This window comes from Pelodiscus sinensis, chromosome 3, assembly GCF_049634645.1.
Source record: "Pelodiscus sinensis isolate JC-2024 chromosome 3, ASM4963464v1, whole genome shotgun sequence".
Lineage (NCBI taxonomy): Eukaryota > Metazoa > Chordata > Testudines > Trionychidae > Pelodiscus > Pelodiscus sinensis.
Window position 1 is genome coordinate 93,663,737 of NC_134713.1, and position 20,010 is coordinate 93,683,746.

A 20,010-nucleotide genomic window follows, 5' to 3' on the forward strand; every position below is an offset into this window, starting at 1 on the left:
ATTTATGGTGTGCATTAGTACACGAGAACTTAAATTTAACAAGGAAAATTAAAATGGAAAATATACGTATGTAAGGTATCTGAATAAACTAACTTGACATCTGAGTGGCATCTCTCTATTTGTAGGAAGATGATTTAATTTTGGCTATGTCTAGACTGCAGGCTTCTTTCAGAAGAAGTTTTTCTGGAAGAGATCTTCTGAAAAACCTTCTTCTGAAAGAGAACGGCCACACTGCCAAAGTGCATCAAAAAAGCAATCTGCTTTTTCGAAAGAGAGCATCCACATTGAATGGACGCTATCTCGCATGTAAGCTGTGATTACTGTGGATGGAGTAGCCATCAGGGCTAACTGTGCGTTTTCCTCTTTCCTCTTCTTTTGAAAGAACTCCTTCTTCCCCATCCACACACACCTTTTTCTGAAATATCTCTTTTTGTAATAAGGCTTCTTCCTCATAGAAAGAGTTTTACTAATGTCGGAAAAAACCCTTTGTTCTTTTGATTTTTTTTCAGAAGAATGAGATCGCAGTGTGGACATAAGTGAAGTTTTTTCAGAAAAATGGCCATTTTTCTGAAAAAACTCTGTAGTGTAGACATAGCCTTACTTTCATATAGGTAATTGCTTATTTAACAAATTCACTTTTACCTGTCACATGAGTTGCTCTTGCTAGAGTCAAAATCAGAGCCCTGTTGAGTTCTTCTGACTCTGCTGAAAGAACTGTTTTAGGATCACTAAGAAAACGTGTAAATTGTGGTTGGACCTCAGAACTGCCCAGTGCTGTGATTAGCCTTAGAGCAGTGCTCTCAACACTAAAGAAGAGAAGGAAAAAAACTAGGTTTATTAGAGAGAAAATAAATATACTGTTATCATAAAACTGAAAAACATTAGTTCCCCTTGTTATTTGTTACCTGTTTGCTTTGTATAATATGTACACAATTGTTTTCAAAATAGTTTTTTTTATGAAAAGCACATTCTTGGTGACTATGGCCAAGAATCTTAGGTGATTAGTTATTTTTGATGCCTGCATATTTGGGTTGGCATGTTCCTTTTCAAAAGGAACAAGAACTCTCCAGAAGCTTCAGGGGTAGCCGAGTTAATCTGTACAGGATAAACTTAAACAACAAATGGTCTGGTAGCACTTTATAGACTAATAAAACATGTAGATGGTATCTGTGCCCACGAAGCTCATGATACCATCTACATGTTTTGTTAGTCTATAAAGTGCTACCAGACCATTTGTTGTTTTTTTAGAACTCTCCAATGGGGCACCCACTTTTTTGTAAACATTTCAGAATCTTAGTTCAGGCATCTGAAGTCATTAGAGAGACAAACATGGTACATGAAGCTGGAAAGCCAATTCCTTATTTACAACAGATAGTAATTTTATTGTCTGAACTAAAATCTTGAGGTGGGGAAGATAAAATATTGCTTTTTGTTTGAGGTGCATTATTTTAAGTTCTTCAGGCAACATTTTAGATGAGCGAATTATAGATTTACCTGGTCTGTACTATTATCTATTTCTTTTTCACATTATTTTATGTTTTGTATGCTTTATCTACTTATTTCCTTGTGTCAATACATTGTGCAACAACACTAACGCTTTTCATTGCAAGCAACCATAGATGTAGGAACTAAAGCTAATGTTCTCACTTGCTAGTTAGAAGCAATTTAAGGAATATTATCATTGTATCATTTACATTTATTGAAACATCTACCGTACAGAGTTCAATTGTTTTATTTCAAGTTGTGTGCTATACCTCTAGTTCCATATTGACAGGTCTCTGCCCTAAACTGATCTTTCAAGAGACTAGGGATGTTAGATAGCGTGTAACTGAATATTCGTATGACGGCATCAAATTTTAGTGGTTATATAACTATTTGATAGTCTCTGGGGTGGGACCAGCAGCCAGTGAGCTCCCAGCCTTGCACCCGGAGAGCCCCCTGCTATCTCACACTTCTGCCCTTAAAAACCGGCTCCCTTTGCTAACTGTCTCTGCCTGCTGCCCTGCCCAGCTACTTCTGAAACAGAGGCAGAGCGTGGGGTGGCAGCAGCCCCTGTCCGTGGGGGCTTTGAGCTCTCCACCGACAGCGTTACTCCCAAAGAGCAACCCTCTGTCCGCAGCGAGCCTGGGTCTGCCACGGACAGAGGGCTGCTTCACGGCAACCTTCTCCACCCCCGCCGCACTGCTGTCTCTGATCGCTAATCACAGGGCTATAGTCTCTCAGTTAGAATGCCCTAATTACTATGCTATTTTCTACTCTGTAGCAGGATGGTCTCTTTCTGTGGCTTAACAATTTGAAAGGTCCTGGTCTGATACTGAAGTGGAACAAAGCAAAACGCTGAAACCTTGAAATTTGTTGTGAAATGCAATTCTTTTTAGCTCTACAGTTCAGTCCACACCCTAGATGGTCTCACTCTATTACATTCAGGTAAGTCACCTGCTTCTAATTCAGCAGAACTCACTTAACCTTTTTCTAGCACAATTAACTGCTGATAGCAAGATGGATGTATCAGGCAAATTGACAACCTATTCAGTGAAAATCCTGCAGGATTTTCAATATCTTACTAAGGCAGTGGATAGAAGTTTAGTAACGGTTACCCTGACACACCAGAGGTGAAGCTGGTTTTGATTGGTCTGTGGCACAGCAGCCAAAGAATGAAGATGGCTCAGCAGCTGGACTCTGTAGTGAGGCTGGATGTGATGCATACGGTAGCTGAACATCTCCAGTAGTGTGTGCAAAATTCCCCAAGCATGAGATTTAAACACTGTTGGCAACAGCTGACCTAATAAGAGAAAATGGAATTTGTCAAGTACTTTCCAATGAGCTCATTTAGACAAGGCAATTTTACTCAGGTGTGCAAATACATACTCTTTTATGATGTATGTAATAAGTAGCTAATGTAATAAGTATGCTTTATGACAATACGCTTATGTATATGACATAACTGGAATATGCTTTATGCAAGATACTTCACATGACATATCAATGGAAAGGTTATAATCTGCTGAATATGATTATCCAATTTGTATGCATGTATCATTCATGTATTTGAAGTTAGAAATATGTGGTATAGACCTGTTATTAATGTAGTCATACTAAGTGACGGTCATTAGCAGGGCTCGACAATGGATGTAGATGGCGAGAAGATTACATCCCGGAAGAGCCGGGTCCGGCAGGCGCAGAATGCCGGACAGCATGGCTGGCGAGCGGGGCTCGCCGTGGCTCGGCAAGCCCTGGTCATTAGTAGTACTCATGGGACTTAGTGGCCTAATACACAAGACAGTGATCTGTGGATAGACTTGTTTTTTCCTGTAAGCCTGGCAGGAGAGGCTATGGTTGGTCCTATCAAGACATGTGGCCATTTCACCTGATACCTGGACCCATCTTGGATGCTGTACTTTTCCACTGAAAATGAAAAAAAATTTAAACTGAACATAAAGGATTCTTGTCTTTTGCAAAACCTGTATAAAGATGGGAAGCCAAACAACGGGGGCTACTCTCAGCTGTCAGGACACCTTTGCTTACCACCAAAGACAACTGTTGGAAACATCTAAGATTGAATGGGAGAAAGAAATGAACCTAGACTAGAGAGGGAGGTGCTTTCCAGTATGAAAAATAAATGTAATTTCTTAGTGTATTGAACTTAGCTTGTGTGTTTTGTTTTGTTTAGTATCTAACACTGTTTTGTCTGCTATTTTTTATGACCACATGAATCCCATTTTTTATACTTAATAAAATCACTTTTGCTGATTAATAAACCCAGTGTAAGTAACTGTTACTAGGGAGGAGGGGAGAGAAGGAGTCTATGCATTAGGGAGGTAAGCAACTAGTTGACTATACAATAAGCATAAGATTATCAGATAGCTGAGTAGTCCCTCGACTAGTCCTACCCCCTTGCTGCCCCTGTCTCGCGCCTGGTGCCAGAAGCTGCGCCTCTGCTTTTAAAATTTATTAAGAGCCTCTTAACACATTTAAAAGGCTGGTGCGCAGTGGGGGGGACCCGGCATAATAATCTGTCCCAGCTCGCACCAGGTCCCCATTGCTGTGCTTCTGCTTTTTAAATGTATTAAGATCCTTCCGGGGTCGGGAGCTAACCATGCTGTGGCTCCTCAGTTTCCCCCGCTTATCAACTAGTCAATTAGTTGATTAAACTAAATTTAACATCCCTACTATGCATATCTTTCTTTACTCTGAGAACGAGACTTTATACAGAATAAGATTTATCTGTGGTTCAGTCCCCACTGAGGCTGTGCATTTGGATCCTGAGGTAAGTCCCTTTGGCTGAGCGTTCCCAGAGTTGATGTCAGCGACTGTATTATACTGCTAAGGGCTATGGCCCTAGCTCTGGGTCAGTACTGCAAGAGGCCAGAGGTTCACAGAACAGAGCTGAGGGGTGCCCAGATGGGCTGGAAGGTATACTCAGTGGTATTTCAGCACATCAAGTGACAAGGGGGCCTCTCCACTGTGACAAGTTCAATCACACAGACCCCTTGTGACCTTCACTTGATGTCACATGAAATATCTCACATAAAGCATATTCCAGTTGTCATTCATATGCATATTTTCATAAAGCATATGGAATGCCCCATGACATCAGATGCCTCTCCCGTTTAAACCACAGGTTCAGGCAAACCTTTAGGTATATCTAGTTATATACATTTTACATCCATCCTAAGAAAAACCCACTGCCATATCCCCAACTCATCTTAATATCTGATAGGAAAATGAAATCTATACTAGGTGCAACAGCATTGCTATTGTATTAAATTGGAAGCCATAAACATCTTCTAAAAGAATGAATCAGCTCCAACAATACATGTTCAAATATAATCTCGGTGTTATTGCTCTTCCAGTGTGAGCATAACATGTATTTCATACTAAAATTCAATATAGTGCTGATATACAAATATATAGTATGTACAAATATGTGAAATGAAAATGCAATTGCATGTTGAGCTTGACCAATTAAGTATACTTAAGAGAGAATCTGTAAATGATAACAAGAAAATTGTGCACACCACTCAGAATCCACAGACCCTGATTCTACAATAGATGATGCACATACACAGTAATGTATCAGAGGGGTAGCCGTGTTAGTCTGAATCTGCAAAAGCAGCGAGGAGTCCTGTGGCACCTTATAGATTAACCAAAGTGTTGGAGCATAAGCTTTCGTGGGCAAAGACCCACTTTGTCAGATGCATGTAGTGGAAATTTCCAGAGGCAGGTATAAATATGCAGGCCAGAATCAGGCTGGAGATGACGAGGTGTATCCAATCAGGGAGGATGAGGCCTACTTCTAGTAGCTGATCTGGAGGTGTAAATTCCAAGAGAGGAGAAGCTGCTTTTGTAGTTAGCTAGCCATTCACAGTCTGCCCAACTGTGAATGGCTAGCTAAAACTTCGGTTAGTCTATAAGGAGCCACATACACAGTAATGTACTCCTGTAGACTCTATAGCAGGATTAGGGCTATCCAATATGAACTCTTTGGGGGCAACAATTCTTTGTTTCTTCCTAAGTATTTGTACAGCTCCTTGAACAGTGGGGCTATGACCTCGATTATAGCTTCTGGGTGTTAATGAAATATATAGCGTTATTAAATGAAACATGTTTTTCTTACTGATAAAGCCTTTGATGCCCAAGGACTCTATTTCCATATAAACCAATAAACGACTATATGTCTCCACAAGTGCTGGTGCCAAGGCCAGACTAGACTTTGCATGGGCCAGTTTAATCACCCTGGTAGCTATACTGTGAATAAGACTGAAAAAAATAAAAACAAAAAAGTATGTTATTGAAACTGTTAAGATATTAGATGTATAGCAGGTAAGAAGCTCTTTAAAAAACTTTTTGAAGCGAACAAGACAATGAATTTTCCTCTTTATACAAGTTACACTTACATTAAGATCCACAGGTAAAAGTAAGCTGATTACATTTAAACGCCACATTATACCTCATTTTGGCATGAACTGTAAGTGAATCCAAGAGGTTCATTGGTAATGGAGTGATAGAGCCAGAAGCCATGCAATTGGTTCCTGGAAGTGGGATCCTCATGTTGCCATTGCCATAAATAGTTTCTACGAGAACACCCATAGGCAAGGTGAAACATTCTGAATTGGTTGAATATGCATTACATAATAAAGCGATCTTGTAGTCATTCATCTGTAGACTTTTATTCCTTAAACTCTGTTGTAGAAATCTGGATAATTAAGACAAGTTAGGTGTTAAGTCTAAAGACAGAAAAAGAAAAACTCACATATCTGCAGATATGAGAACAAATTAATCTCTCATGTAACTTCATTGTAAAATTTTTGTTTTTTCCATTATCAGTCAACTGTCATGGTGAATAGGACTTTGTTCCCAAGCATGTATATTTTATGTTAGCTTCATAAAAGTTATTTAAATATCTCTATCATTGTTATTGATATTTTAAATTATTAAACCTGAAAATTAAGCCTAGTTTATTATTCACCATTAATTGACTGTTTACTTTTTTTGCATTTCATACACTTTAAACAAGCTTTCACTTACTGGCACTCAATAACTAGCACAAGTATAATGGCAGAGTTGTAAACAAACCAGAAATATGTCTAAAGTCAAATGAGAAATGATTTTTCTTAAAAGCACTCAAATAATTTAATATTCAGTTATGTGAAATCATTTTGGCTTGAGCTACCTTTTAAAACAGGATGACAATAATTCATCATTAATCTTTTTAAGAATAACTAAACGTGAACTTGAAACTTCCTTTTCTTTCTCTTTAGTCCTGATGAGGAATAAGCAGTAATATGGCATTTAACCCCTCCCCTCAATAAAACAACTTACTCATGATGAAGCTTAAGTGAATGAGGGATGGGAATCTGTAATTTGGAGTTGTCACTGTGAGCCTTTCTGTTCAGGTGTATCCAGATACAGGTCATTGCAAAGGCATGAGTTGACTGTGGTTTGTTAATATCAGGTACAGGGATACACTACAAAAGAACATACAAATTACAAATTGCATTTATAACCTTTTATTACACAACTACATTAACTGATCAAGTTTATTTTTCTGATATGCAGGACAGAGAAACAACATATTTAGATAACAAATTCTGATCTCACACATGTGCATAAAACTCTAGCTGAAGTCAAAAGGAACCAAGGGCAGATCTGTTTTTTCCCAGAAAATCTAATAAGTCATTCAAAAACTTACAGCAGATAAATGTTTATATTTACAACATATAGCAGTCAATGGCACAAAATACATATTTTTATTACAAACCAAATACTTTCACACAGTGCCAGATTTACACAAAAGCTAAGCAAGCTACAGTTTAGGACCTCAGATTAGGAGGAAATTCTAAATACAAACAAATTACTAGTTTTTGTTGCATCCTTGCTTATGTACCAGTATATATGCAAATATAAAACTTTATCTCTATTTTCACTGTCCTTTTTGTTAGAATAATACACTTTTTTAGTAATGCTATGGGGCCTCTTAAACTTGATTTACCTTATGGCCTCAGAATGTCTTAATCCAGCCCTGGTTTTAGATATAGCCTCAGTTTTGTATATGACAAATTTTAAAGATTGGTCATGGGATATAAAGCTCAAAAATTGAAATGGAGAGATAAAATACAGAAAGACAGAGGATAACAGTACAGGTTGTGCCTCTAAAACCAGCATTCTCTGTCTGGCAACATCCGTGGTCCATCAGGACCACCGATGCTCCTGGACCAGAGAGCTCAGAAGCTTAGGAGCAGGAAGAACAGCCTGGGCTGGGGAAAACAGAGTCAGCTGCAGGCAGCACAGGACCGAGGCTAGAGCCACTGTAGCCCACAGCAGCGCAGGGCTGGGGCTGAAGTCCCCTGGCAGCCCTGCTGCAGTGCAGGGCCACAGTCTCCTGACAATTCCCAGGAGTGGGGGGCCAGAGCTTTGCAGAACCCCCCTGAAAGCAGTGGATTGGGACTCCTAGCCAGTTTGGGGGGCAGAGTGAGGCAGGGTGCCTGCCGGCAGGATGGGCTTGAAGGCTGTTGGCTTGACCTCCCATGGTTCAGCATATTCTCTTCTCCTCCAACCTGTATTTCAATGGTCAATATAAATCTTCAATTAGCAGCTCATCAGGAGTGTATCTGACAGTCAAATGTCCCAAATGAAAAAGATGTAATTCCTCAATTTAAGTGAACTGCATGTAAAACTGGTTTGTAGAAAGAACCAAAGCCCAGTTGATTTTATACACTGATGCATACCAGAGAACCCAAGGACAGGAGAGAACCAAAAGGTAAGTATTCTAAATTTAGTTCTCACTCCCACAAACGTGCACAAACAACAAGCCCATAAATCCAAAGTGACAGAAGCGACTGCAAGCAGGATACAATATGTGTTGCCTCTTGCTGGGGTGAGCTCTCAATTATAATCTGTGGGCCAAATCTGAAACATTAAGGCTGTATACTACTTTTGATCAAAAACCATTTCCCCCCGATAACAGTTAGAAGATTGTACAAACATCAAGGGTAAAGTATGTTATTTAATATCCATGGCCCTGATTTCAGAAATGTTGAGCATCTAGAGCTTTTGTTGACTGTAAGTGGAGCTGTGGATATCCAGCACCTCTGTAAATCAGATCCTAAGCTTAAAGTTACTGTTACAGTCAACATTCTCTCTCAAACAGATATGCTGTCAGAAACTTAAGGGTAGCTAGTGCTGCTCTTTTAACTAACACATACACACACACGCGCGCGCGCACGCACGCACACACACCCCTCCCCCCCTCCCCAAACCCCACAGTAACTTCACAATTTGGGTTTGCAATTTCATACCAGCATTACTTCAAATCAAGTTAACTAACTTTTTAATAGTACAAATAATACAATAAAAATGTCTTGTTCAATACAAATATCTGAAAATGTATTTTGCATTATTCTAGGTACCCAAAGATTCATTGAAACCCTTTGTATAGAAATGGCACCAAACAAAGCATTAGGGGATATTAATATGGAAGAAAAAGTCCTTGAGACTCTCACCGAATAGAAAACATTTTTAGAAGATTAGTTACAACTTATTTTGGTGACAAATATTTCCCCTTCCGCCCAAATTTAGTTAGATGGGAAATTCAGCACAAATTTTGAGCTTACAGTAAGTTTCACTTTATTTTTGTAATTGTCCTAGGAAATTACGTGGCACACAATTAAGGTATACATTAAGAGCTTCATATTAATTAATTACTATTACAAGTGAAAGGACATACTAATTAACACATTCAATTATGACACTGGCTTTTAATTTTTATGGACGACTCACTTCTTTTTCAGGATAAAGGAGATCAAAAAGCTTCATAACTGGGAGGAAATCAGCCAGTGCATTTTTTTGAATGCTGCCAGAGATGAACTGCAATAGTACCCACATCAGATGGTCTCTGCCTTTAATAAGACCTCGTCCTGCCAACTGTTTTTTAAAGACAAAAAGAAAAAAAATGCCTCAAACCTACCAGTTCTTGCACTTTGAGTCATAAGATTAATTCATATTATATACTTGTAATACCATGTACCCAGACCAAATATATAACTATTTAGCAATAAGTTAAAATACTTAAGCTTTCCACAAGTTTAAAAGTCTTAGAGGGGTAGAGCCATGTTAGTCTGTAACTAAAAAAAATTAAAAAACAACAAATAGTCTTGTAGCACCTTGTAGACTACACAAACAAATATAGATAGAATAGTGAGCTTTTGTGGGCAAATCCCACTATTTGTCATCTGAAGAAATGGGTTGTTCCCACGAAATCTCACTATTCTAATTATATTTTTTTGGCTAGTCTCTAAGGTACTACAGGACCATTCAATATTTTTAAGGTTTTTTCCCCATGTTGTCAGGAAGCATTCAAACACTTTCTCAAAAACACAGGATTTGCATTTCCATAACTGAGGATAACATGGGCACAGTTGTTTTAAAATCTGAAAGGGTCATGAAAGGTTTGAAAATCATCTGCTTTTTATAAAAGTTAGGTCTACAATATTTGGTCTGAGTACATATAGTATAATCTGAAAGAAAACAAGGCCACCTTCAAATTCCGGCAGCAAATTTACTTTACGATGTACCCAAGTACAGCATCACATCCTGTAATGTAACGTAATGAAGACAAAGACCTAATCAGTAAGCCACATGATAGAGGGCTGGGGATTAACGAGCATTCACATCACACTCCTGGCCCAAACCCGAAAAGCTAATGGTCCAACTAGCAGACTAAATTCAGTGATGAGTCCTGGTCACGTGTCACCTTAAGCACACTGTGTATACACTAAGGACACGATTTATATTGTAGGAGTACTTTGCCTCATTTCTGCCAGTGTGATTGTAAGCTCACTCTCACAGAGACAGATTTTTTTCACATTTTATCAAAAAAGAATGCTGCAGAAAAGTTACCTTTTGATGGAGTGACAGGACCATGTGAGGAAAGCTTGCAAACTGAAAGAGCACGAAGAAAATGAGCTGACTGGAAAGGTGCTGCCACAACAACTGGCTAGTTCCACCATCATCAAACTTTTCCTCAGTCTCTGAACGCTCCATGGCATATACGACAAGATCCACCAACTGGTCCTCCAGCACAGGACAACGCTGTTTGTGCTGTAAGGCAGACACCAGATACAGTATTCCAAAAGCTTTGCAATTAGCTTCAACACAACGGTAACAATTTCAGTTCAGTATTTTGACAGAAGGCTGGGAAGCATGAAATGAAGTCTGAACTTAAAAAGTTAAAGGATAAGCCAATGTATTAAAGCTGCAGTGTGTTACAGGTCACAAATAATTTTATATTCTACCATATATCACTTCCCTGCCCCTCCATGCATAAACAGTTAACTGAGAATTATTTAATAATTTGTATTGGTTTAAAATGTTACTTTTCTGCTATAGTATTTGTTAATCTAAAAGGCACTTGTAAAGCATAAGTTCTCCAAATATGGATCTATGTGTATATGAAGAGAAAACATTAATTGTAACACTAAAAACAAAGGACATATTCCAAAGACAACAAATATTCAGATGGGCTATTTTAAGGGGATATGTGATCTCTCTCTTAAGGCTCAACTCTGTTCCAATTGAAATAAACTGCAGCATTCTCAACTATTTCAATAGAAGCAAGAAAAGGCCTTTCATAAGAACCCTAAAGGTGAATGGTACACTGACAATTTTCATTTTATAAATTATGGTCTCCTTAGGCTACATCTACACTTGGATACTATTTTTAACATTCTAGCTTGAGGGTGATAGTGCTAAAAATAGTAATGTAACTGCAGCAGCAACGGCGGAGGAAAGCAGTGGCACAGGATAGCCTCCCTGGTTATATACCTCTAGGGTGTGGAAGTTTTGTACTCAGGGAAGCTAGTTCGTATTGTGGCTCACCACCGTCTATGCTACTATTTTTAGCATGCCAGCTCAATTAGAGCTAGTGGAAGTATGACTACTCAAGTTGGAAATGTAGACACAGCCTTAGACATGATTAGTATTTCACTGTTAGATGGGACATTAATGTATGCATCATGGTGAATTATTTAAGTTGCCACATCCCCACAGCATGATTCGCAATTTTCAGGCCTACACACACTCGCCTCTTAAATTATACTTTTTCCATGATGTCTTTCACCAATGAGCAAATACTGAACATATTCATTATGTGTGGGTAGATATGTTGTATATTTATATAGAAAAAATAAAATAACTGCAGTATGTGAAGTCTGCGCTTCCAACTATTCAGTACAAGTTTAGACTATTTTCTGTGTACAGTTTTTTTAATAAAGACCTGTGTATTACTTTACATTTGTGTACCTTCAAATGAAATGATAAACCCTTAATGCTACTGAGGGCTTGGAAAGAGGAGTGTAATCTGACCCATTCCATATAGCGTTAGGGCTCAAAGATCTATTATGTCATTCCACAGGTTAGGTTTACAAATATTTAGATGTTCTAGTGACTGTAACATAATGCAACCTTAATTAAAGAAAAAAGTATTACTTTAACGATGAGAGAAAAGAAGGAACTGAGCTAGTCAGAAACTAGTCATGAAAATACAGTCTCCCTTTCTAGAGGCAAAAAAGGGCTTTTTTGTAAGAAAAGAGAAGTTTAATTTTTTTTAAACAAAATATATCAGGGCTTCACTAATAAATGAGTTCTTTGATTCACTAGCCAGGCAGCCTAAAAACCTTTTTAATAAAAAAGGAAAGAAAATTGCTGAAAGGAGATGCTCATTTTAATCTTAAGCAATATTCGTCTTTTGCCATGAAAAAGGGATTTTTGCTTCAAATTAAGAATAAAATGCAAGAATGGGAAAACTTGACAAATATAATGAACATCATCCCCTCTTTTACATGCTCTTTGCCAGCTCAAAACTGCAGAAAGCCACAAGTTAAGCTGCGCTTTCTTGAAGCATGCTTGACACAAACTTCTAATTAAAAAGGGAAGCATCAATTTCTGTTTCACCTTCTCTTCCAAATACACAATGCCATTGTCACGTATCAACCACATTACAGGTTTACAAAGAGCAAGAGTAACACCACCAATTGAGAATACTTTTTTCCAAATGCAACTAATTATGAAGCAGAGCAGGGTGCAACAGACAACACTACAGACTATTTCATAATCCAGCATGCAAAACTACTGTGTACAGGGCTTGAAATTCATTAGCTTGATAGGCAGTGGATTAATGTTCAACAGCCCACCAACGTTAGGGCTATATTAAAAAATAAAAGTTATTCAAAATATAAAATAGACAGGAAAATATAACCATGAAAAAGAAAGCCAGAATTTCGAGTAGGAATTTTCCACTACTAATGTACATTTTATTCTATAGTTTAGAATAAAATTGACAAAACAGTACTCAGATCCCCAGTACATTTAATTAAGGAAAAAATCTTAATATATATTTTAACATTTAAATAATATCAAGGCTGAGACAAACTTTGGAGCCAGGAAATTCAAATATACAGCTGATAACTTTATCCGTTATCATAATGCTTTATAAATAACTTTCAAGGGATTGGGAAGAAGCTTAGCAATGTTTTTGTTTATGTACAGTCTTTCAGCATTAACTCAATAGCTAACATTGGACATTTTTCCATATGTAAATTTTTGAAGTAACTTGTATGTAAATTTCATGCTCTGAACTCACATGAGTAAAATTAGGCACACGTGAAAGAGTTTGTAAGATTAGACCTTTAATTTATTAAGGACAAGTATATCTGAAAGACTGCTCTATAACATGACTACCTATATAGATAACCTCATGATTTAACTCCTTAAAATACCAGATCGAGAAGATACTAAGTTGCCCTTTTATGGATAAAAGGACTATTTTTGGAATTCTATAGGATTTTTAAAATTATCTGAAACCTTTAAGTCTTCTCCTCTAAGATCATTTGTTTTAAATTTGTTTAAACAAAATATTTCCCAGGCTAATAGTTGATGTTTTATCCTGAAACAAGAGTTTAAATGTTTTCAAATATAATTTTTTAAACCAGCAATTAAACCATAAACAAAATATGAAAAAATTAGAATAGTGCTACCGTGGCCATTTCTGACTTTCTGGGGGAAAAAAATTAGTTAGATCAACCCCAAAGAGCTAGGGATGCCTCAGTGAATTGGTCAAAACTGCCCTCTAATAAAAATATTTAGAAGAACTATTTACAAAATATTTCAATAATTCAAAAAAATGTAACTGTCCTCAAAGTTCTCAAATATTTAATAAAATATAGTTGGTTGAGGAACATTTAATAAATGATTTAGACACTATGGATAAAACTAGCACAAACTGCCTCCTTTTTCTACTCGGGGGGTTACTAAGGTTCACAATTAGCTTGTTAAAATGGAACCAATAATTCGTATCAAGTCTGATCCTATTTCTACAGAGTTAAATGAATATTTTGCCATTTTCTTCAATAGGAGCTGAATCAATCACAGTAAGTAGAAGTATGTGCCATTTCTGACATGTAATCGTATGAATTGAAAGATTATCAAAGAATTACTTTACACCTTAGCACCAGTGGATCCATACTGTTTGCTATATTAATATGAAGAAATACTAGGACATCCAAATTCCTAGTACCAAACAGACAATGTAGTAAAAAGAAGAAGGAAAGTCAACTGAATAATACTGTATTAAGCCATTCCTTTCACTTCATGTTTCAATTCCACTTCTGTGATGCATAGACAGAAGTGAAAGATCTCCTTATTCAAATAACCTGGCACAGCTGGACTGAAGCAGGATGAAACTACCACTTGGCTTGGGAGGAGGCATAGAAGAGGATATTCTACTTTAACCTTACCATCACTGCTGGCTGAATAGGTGAACAGCAAAGATTTTAAGAACATATGAATAGCCACAGTCCTCTGACAGTGACCAAAGCCAAATTCTTCAGAGCATTTAATCAACTAATCCATTCCCTGTTGTCCAGTTCCTGCTTGTAGCAGTCAGAAGCTAAGGACACCTTGAGCATGGTCCCTGACCATGTTGGCTAACAGCCCCTGATGGACCTATCTTCTGTGAACTTATGTAATTCTTTTTTGAACCAGTTATATTTTTGGTCCTCACAACTTTCCAACAATGAGTTCTGCTGGTTGACTGTGCAAAGAAAGTCTTCCTTTTGTTTTAAACCTGCTGTCTATTAATTTCATCAAGTGACCTATGATTATTTTCATCAAGCATGGTTCATGTTATGTGAAAAGTTAAATAACACTTACTCATTCATTTTCTCCTCAGTATTCATGATTGTATAGACTTCCAACAGATTACCCTTAGTTATCTCTTCCAAAGTGAGCAGTGCCAGTCTTTTCAATCTCTACTTGTAAAGAAGCTGTTTCATACTCCTAGTAATTTTTGCTGCCCTTCACTATACCTTTCCCATTTCTAATTTATCTTTTTTTTTTAAAGGGGACAATCACATCTGCACAGAGTATTCAAGATATGGGAATACCATGGATTTATAGAAAGGAAATATAATAGTATCTTATTATCTAACCCTTTACTTATTGTTCCTAATGTTTGGTTAGCTTTTAGAACTGCCGCTACACATTGCAAACATGTTTTCAGAGAACTATCCACAATGATTCAAAAACCTCTCTCTTTCATGGTAACAGATAATTTAGACTCCATTATTTCATATGTATAGATGGGATTATGTTTTTCAGTATGTGTTACTCTGTATTTATCAACATTATATCATCTGATATACTTCTGCCCAGTTACCTGATACACTTTTGCCCAATAGCGTAGTTTTGTGAGATCTCTTTGTGACTCCTTGAAGTTTGCTTTGGATTTAGCTATCTTGAGTAATACTGTATTTCTGCAAACTTTTCCACATCACTGTTTACTGCATTTTCCACATTGTTTATGAACTTGGTGACCAGCACAATTTCCAGAGCAACTCCTTAAGGGATCCCCCAATATTTCTCCCTCCATTTTGAAAACTGACCATTATTTCCTACCCTTTGTTTCTTATCTTTTAACCAGTCATTGATCTGAGATAACCTTCCTTCTTAACCCATGACTACTTAATTTACCAAAGAATCTTTGGTGAGGCACCTGTTACAAAAGACTTTCTTAAAGTCCAAGTACACTATATTCATTGGATCACCCTTATAAACATGTGTGCTGATCACATCAAAGAATTCTAATAGATAGGTGAGGCATGATTTTCAATTTCAAAAGCCATATTGACTCTTCCCTAATATAACATGTTCACACATGTTCATTTATGTGTCTGATAATGTTATGCTTTACTATAGTTTCAAACAATTTGCTTGGTACTGAAGTTAGGCTGTAATTGCTAGGTTTTCCCCTGGCGCTTTTTATTAAAGTTTGGTATCACACTAGCCAGTCTGTCAGACAGCTGGTCCAAAGGTTGACTTAAGACATAGGTCACATATAATGCTTAGTAATTCTGCAACTTCATATTTGAGTTCTTTCAGAACTCTTGGGTAAATACCACCTGGTCCTGGTGACTTATTACTATTTAATTTATCACTTTGTTCCAAAGCCTCCTCTACAGATACTTCAGTCAGACACTGTTCCTCAGATTTGTCACTTAAAAATGGCTTACATTTGGGAATCTCCCTCATATCCTCTGCAGAGAATACTAATTAAAAGAATGTATTTATCTTCTCCACAACAGCCTTGTTTTCTCTGAGAGCTCCTTGATTGTTTCATAGCCCTACCGATTGTCTGGCAAGTTTCCTGGTTCTGATATATTTTTTAAAAAAAGTCTGCTGTTAAGTCTGTATGTCTTTTTCTAGTTGCTTTTCAATTTTTTTTTTGGTCACCCTAATTATATTTTTACACTTGACTTGCCAGAGTTCATGGTCCTTTCTATTTTAACATGAGTAAAACTGTTAAGGTTCAAAATTATTACTGGCAGGCAATAATTACAGGTATAGAAACCAAATGTTTAAAGATATTTGAGTAAGCTAAAGAGGAAGAAATTTTCAAATTTGTTTTAAATCTATGTTTGTTACAGAGAAAACAAAGTCATACGCCAATATCAAACATGCTAAAGGGGTGTTTGTTCAGAACTTTCTATGGAGACCACTTAAAGAGGTCATAATTTGGTTTCCTGAAAATCAGGGGATCCAAAATAACTAATCATTTAAAAACTATTGGCTATAACAAACATTCTACAAAACTGTACAATATAAACAAATACTGGGAATAAATTAGTAATATACTGAAGGGCATGAAATACAATTTGGATCATACTGTACACTCTAAAGGACGATTTGATTTTTTGCACTTATGCAAACAATGGTGTACCAGACTTTTGAATGGCAAATTGTTTTACTAGAAAATGGAAAACTTTTAGAACCCACACAGTAAAAGAATGCCCTGAAGTAATAATTTTTCATCGAGAGCCATAACAGAAATAGTCATAAAAGGCTAAACAAAAACTGAATCCTGGAAGCACTGGGTAAAATTATGGATCGCTCTCTGCCTTGTTTTGTCTCTACAAGGTAACTTTGAAAGACAGTTGAATTTGTACCTGAATTTGTAATTTTCGTCTACCTGAAACAACTTTTTCAAAGTCAATATTTCTAATATAAATCTACACATAGTATCGTTTCTTTAAGTATCGCAACTTTATTAATATTTGATGATCGGGTCTTGAGAGTCTTGTTTACCTGTATCATATTTATCCTGAACCCTTTTCTGCTGAAATAAGCCAATATGTACTAGGGATGTAAATGTCTGGTTAATATATTAACCGGTTAAACCTTAGGAGCCAGCAGCCCCGTCCATGGTTTCTGCTCCCAGTCTCCTGGTGCAGGAGGCAGCTGATTTCTGCTTACCCATTCACATCCCTAATAGGTACACACGAAGGCTTCAATCCTGCTACTGAATCTGTGTAGATAGATAAGTGAGGATCTGAAAGGCATAGCTAAGTAAAAGGGTTATGATCCTAGATTTAATTGGTTTTGCATTTCTCTCTAAGAGCTGGCAAGACAACAATTAGTTTTTAAAATCATTTAACACTATTAGCATTTTTCTTTACATTTTCAATAGCTTCTGTTATACTGACAACCACTTGGCCTTTAAAAGGTTAACTCGGATCTATTATTATTTTTATTAGATACAGATGGATTATCATCATAAAAATAGCTACGAAGTTCACTGTAGGTAGAAACAGAAGTAGAGCACTTTCTGAAGAGCAGGCTATGACTTTTTATTGATGTTACTGTAAATATCAATGCAGTCATAATAAATTAACCCAAATGTGAGTAAACTTCCATATTCAAACTGTGAAAAATCAGGATTTTCAAGACGTAATGCTTAATATTTTTTCATCTATCCTGACACGCCCCCTATTTCATGCTTAAACTCACAAATGCGATGGTCTGAAAACTCCATATATTGGTATTATGGCAGCACAGCTACAGTTCATGTTCTGTCAGCATTTCCATTATAAGCCATGTTTTTCAAAGGTTTGTTTCTTAGCCATCAAAATTCACTCTAGATTGAAACATTGTGTAGAAATTACCCATTTAGAACTCAAAAAAAAAAAAAAAAAAAAAAAGGTTTTCTGTTATCTTTTAATTAGAGAATAGCAATTTTAACATTGATCTTCTGGCCTGAAAGTGCAGACCACCACTACATACAATACATTAAGTACACTTTTTAGACTAGGCCTTGTGCTATTTACCAATCAAACCATAAAAAGTGGCACAATGTGACAATAGAATCTATTGTTTAAAATAGAAATGTAGACACAATGAAAATCCTATAAAATTTAAATACTAACCTATCAGCTAGCCTTCATGTTTTAACATTTTGGCTGCCTAAAATGATTTTGGTTTTAAAATATTTAGGATAATTATAAGCAATGGAGTATTATCCAAATACCTTGAAAAGATAAAGATAATATATTCAAAAGAACTGACTAAATCAGTAAATGCAACCTGTTTTTTATTTACAGTGGAAGTTATACACAAGGTTTCAGAGTCATGCAAATTTCACAGTCAAGTTACAAATCCCTGAAAGAAGTTTTATAAATGGAAACACTGACACAACCTTCACTATAGTATTGCAAACAGCAACGCTATTTTATATATCTTAGATATTACTTTTTTTTTAAAAAAAAAAGGTGTTGATGTGGTAACTATTCTAAGGAGGATTCAAAATTTAAAGAATACAGAGGGAGTAATGACCTATATTTAAAATTTCAAGACCAACTCCATACAATAGATTTGGACAAGAAATAAACAGAAGGTTTATAAAATTTGGCTTAAAAATGATTTTTTCTGATACTTTGTATTGTCTTAGTTCACCCTGCTTGGAGGACACAGGAAAGAGAATTTGTCATAGAGGCTGCCTGATAATGTACTCTCCCCATCAAGCTCTATTTTAGCAGTTTTTGCTTCTCAAGATTTACATGCTATAAGTGAATTCAAGGAATGTTTTTCTAGTCATAGAAGGAAAGAAAGGGTGAACCAATCATTCCTCTTCATCCGAAAATTCCAGCAAACCAAAAAATCACCCTCTAGATCAGGTAGGGGAAGTGGTGGTGGTCCAACCCAACCAAATTTTAGGATCCAAGGACCACAGGGGCTGTAAATTTTCATATCAAATAAATCTCTCATATCCTAAGAGACTGTACGGAGAATTTTTCCTTGTCTTAGCATCTAATGGTCCTGCCAATTTCAAGCCCTGACCATACATGTATTCTCTAACTGGAATCAGTGGCTACAAAGCGGCCAGCGTATCGTTAGTCACAATACAACAGTAAGGTTGTGAACATACCTGAGCAATGTTCAAGGTCTAGAGCATTGGAGGATGGGCAGGACAAGACAGGACAGAACAAAAATAAAGGAAGAAAAAAAGAAAAGACAAAACAGTGACTATGAGGCCAGCCTCAAGGAATCCCAAGGCAGACCAAGCCCTCCCACTTAAAGGTATAAAAAAATGATAGAATGCTGTAACATGCCAAAGTAATATTGTGCCACAAAGTTCTGGTAACTAATTACATGAACATTAAGAAGAACTTAAAAAAAACCCTAATGGTCTTTGGTAAGTTATAGTCTGTCAAAGGTATATTTGAGGCTGGCCTTATAGGAAAAAAAAGCAATGCAAAAAAAAAAAATCAATATTTTAAATATTTTTTCAATTTAAATATCCTTAAAGCAATATAAAAATGATAATTATAATACAGAATCCAATTTACCTAATATGATGTTACTAAAAAAAAAAATCACTGTCTGGACCTAAACTGTTTTGCTCAGTTAGCTATAGCAAAGAAAAGAGAAAAGAATAGTGCAGATTCTATGCAGAATTAAATTGTGCATCACAGTATACTACAGTACCTGCTTATTCAGACCTAGTATATTGCAGACCATATCCCTGGAATATGGTTGTTCCAGCACATATCTCAACAAAGCAGTCTGCGGCTCAAACAGATCCTTAAAAAAAAAAAAAAATAAAGAAAAAAAAAAGCAAACGTACGCGAACATTGCCTCAACATTACATTTAAGCACAACATTGAATGTAACAAAGTTAAAAAT

At 36.6% G+C, this 20,010-nt stretch overlaps 1 protein-coding gene across 2 annotated transcripts in view; it reads right to left on the reverse strand.

Moving 5' to 3' along the window:
- MED23 (mediator complex subunit 23) overlaps positions 1-20,010 on the reverse strand; it is a 60,318-nt gene that overhangs the window by 27,518 nt on the left and 12,790 nt on the right. For both annotated transcript variants that reach the window (XM_075924183.1, XM_075924182.1), the window contains exons 10-18: positions 19,813-19,908; positions 19,253-19,270; positions 10,399-10,599; positions 9,280-9,423; positions 6,823-6,968; positions 5,951-6,196; positions 5,618-5,760; positions 2,608-2,782; positions 643-806 (exon numbers count right to left, since the gene is read on the reverse strand). In XM_075924183.1, the coding sequence (XP_075780298.1) occupies positions 643-806; positions 2,608-2,782; positions 5,618-5,760; positions 5,951-6,196; positions 6,823-6,968; positions 9,280-9,423; positions 10,399-10,599; positions 19,253-19,270; positions 19,813-19,908 (1,333 nt within the window). The remainder of the gene's footprint in view (positions 1-642; positions 807-2,607; positions 2,783-5,617; positions 5,761-5,950; positions 6,197-6,822; positions 6,969-9,279; positions 9,424-10,398; positions 10,600-19,252; positions 19,271-19,812; positions 19,909-20,010) is intronic.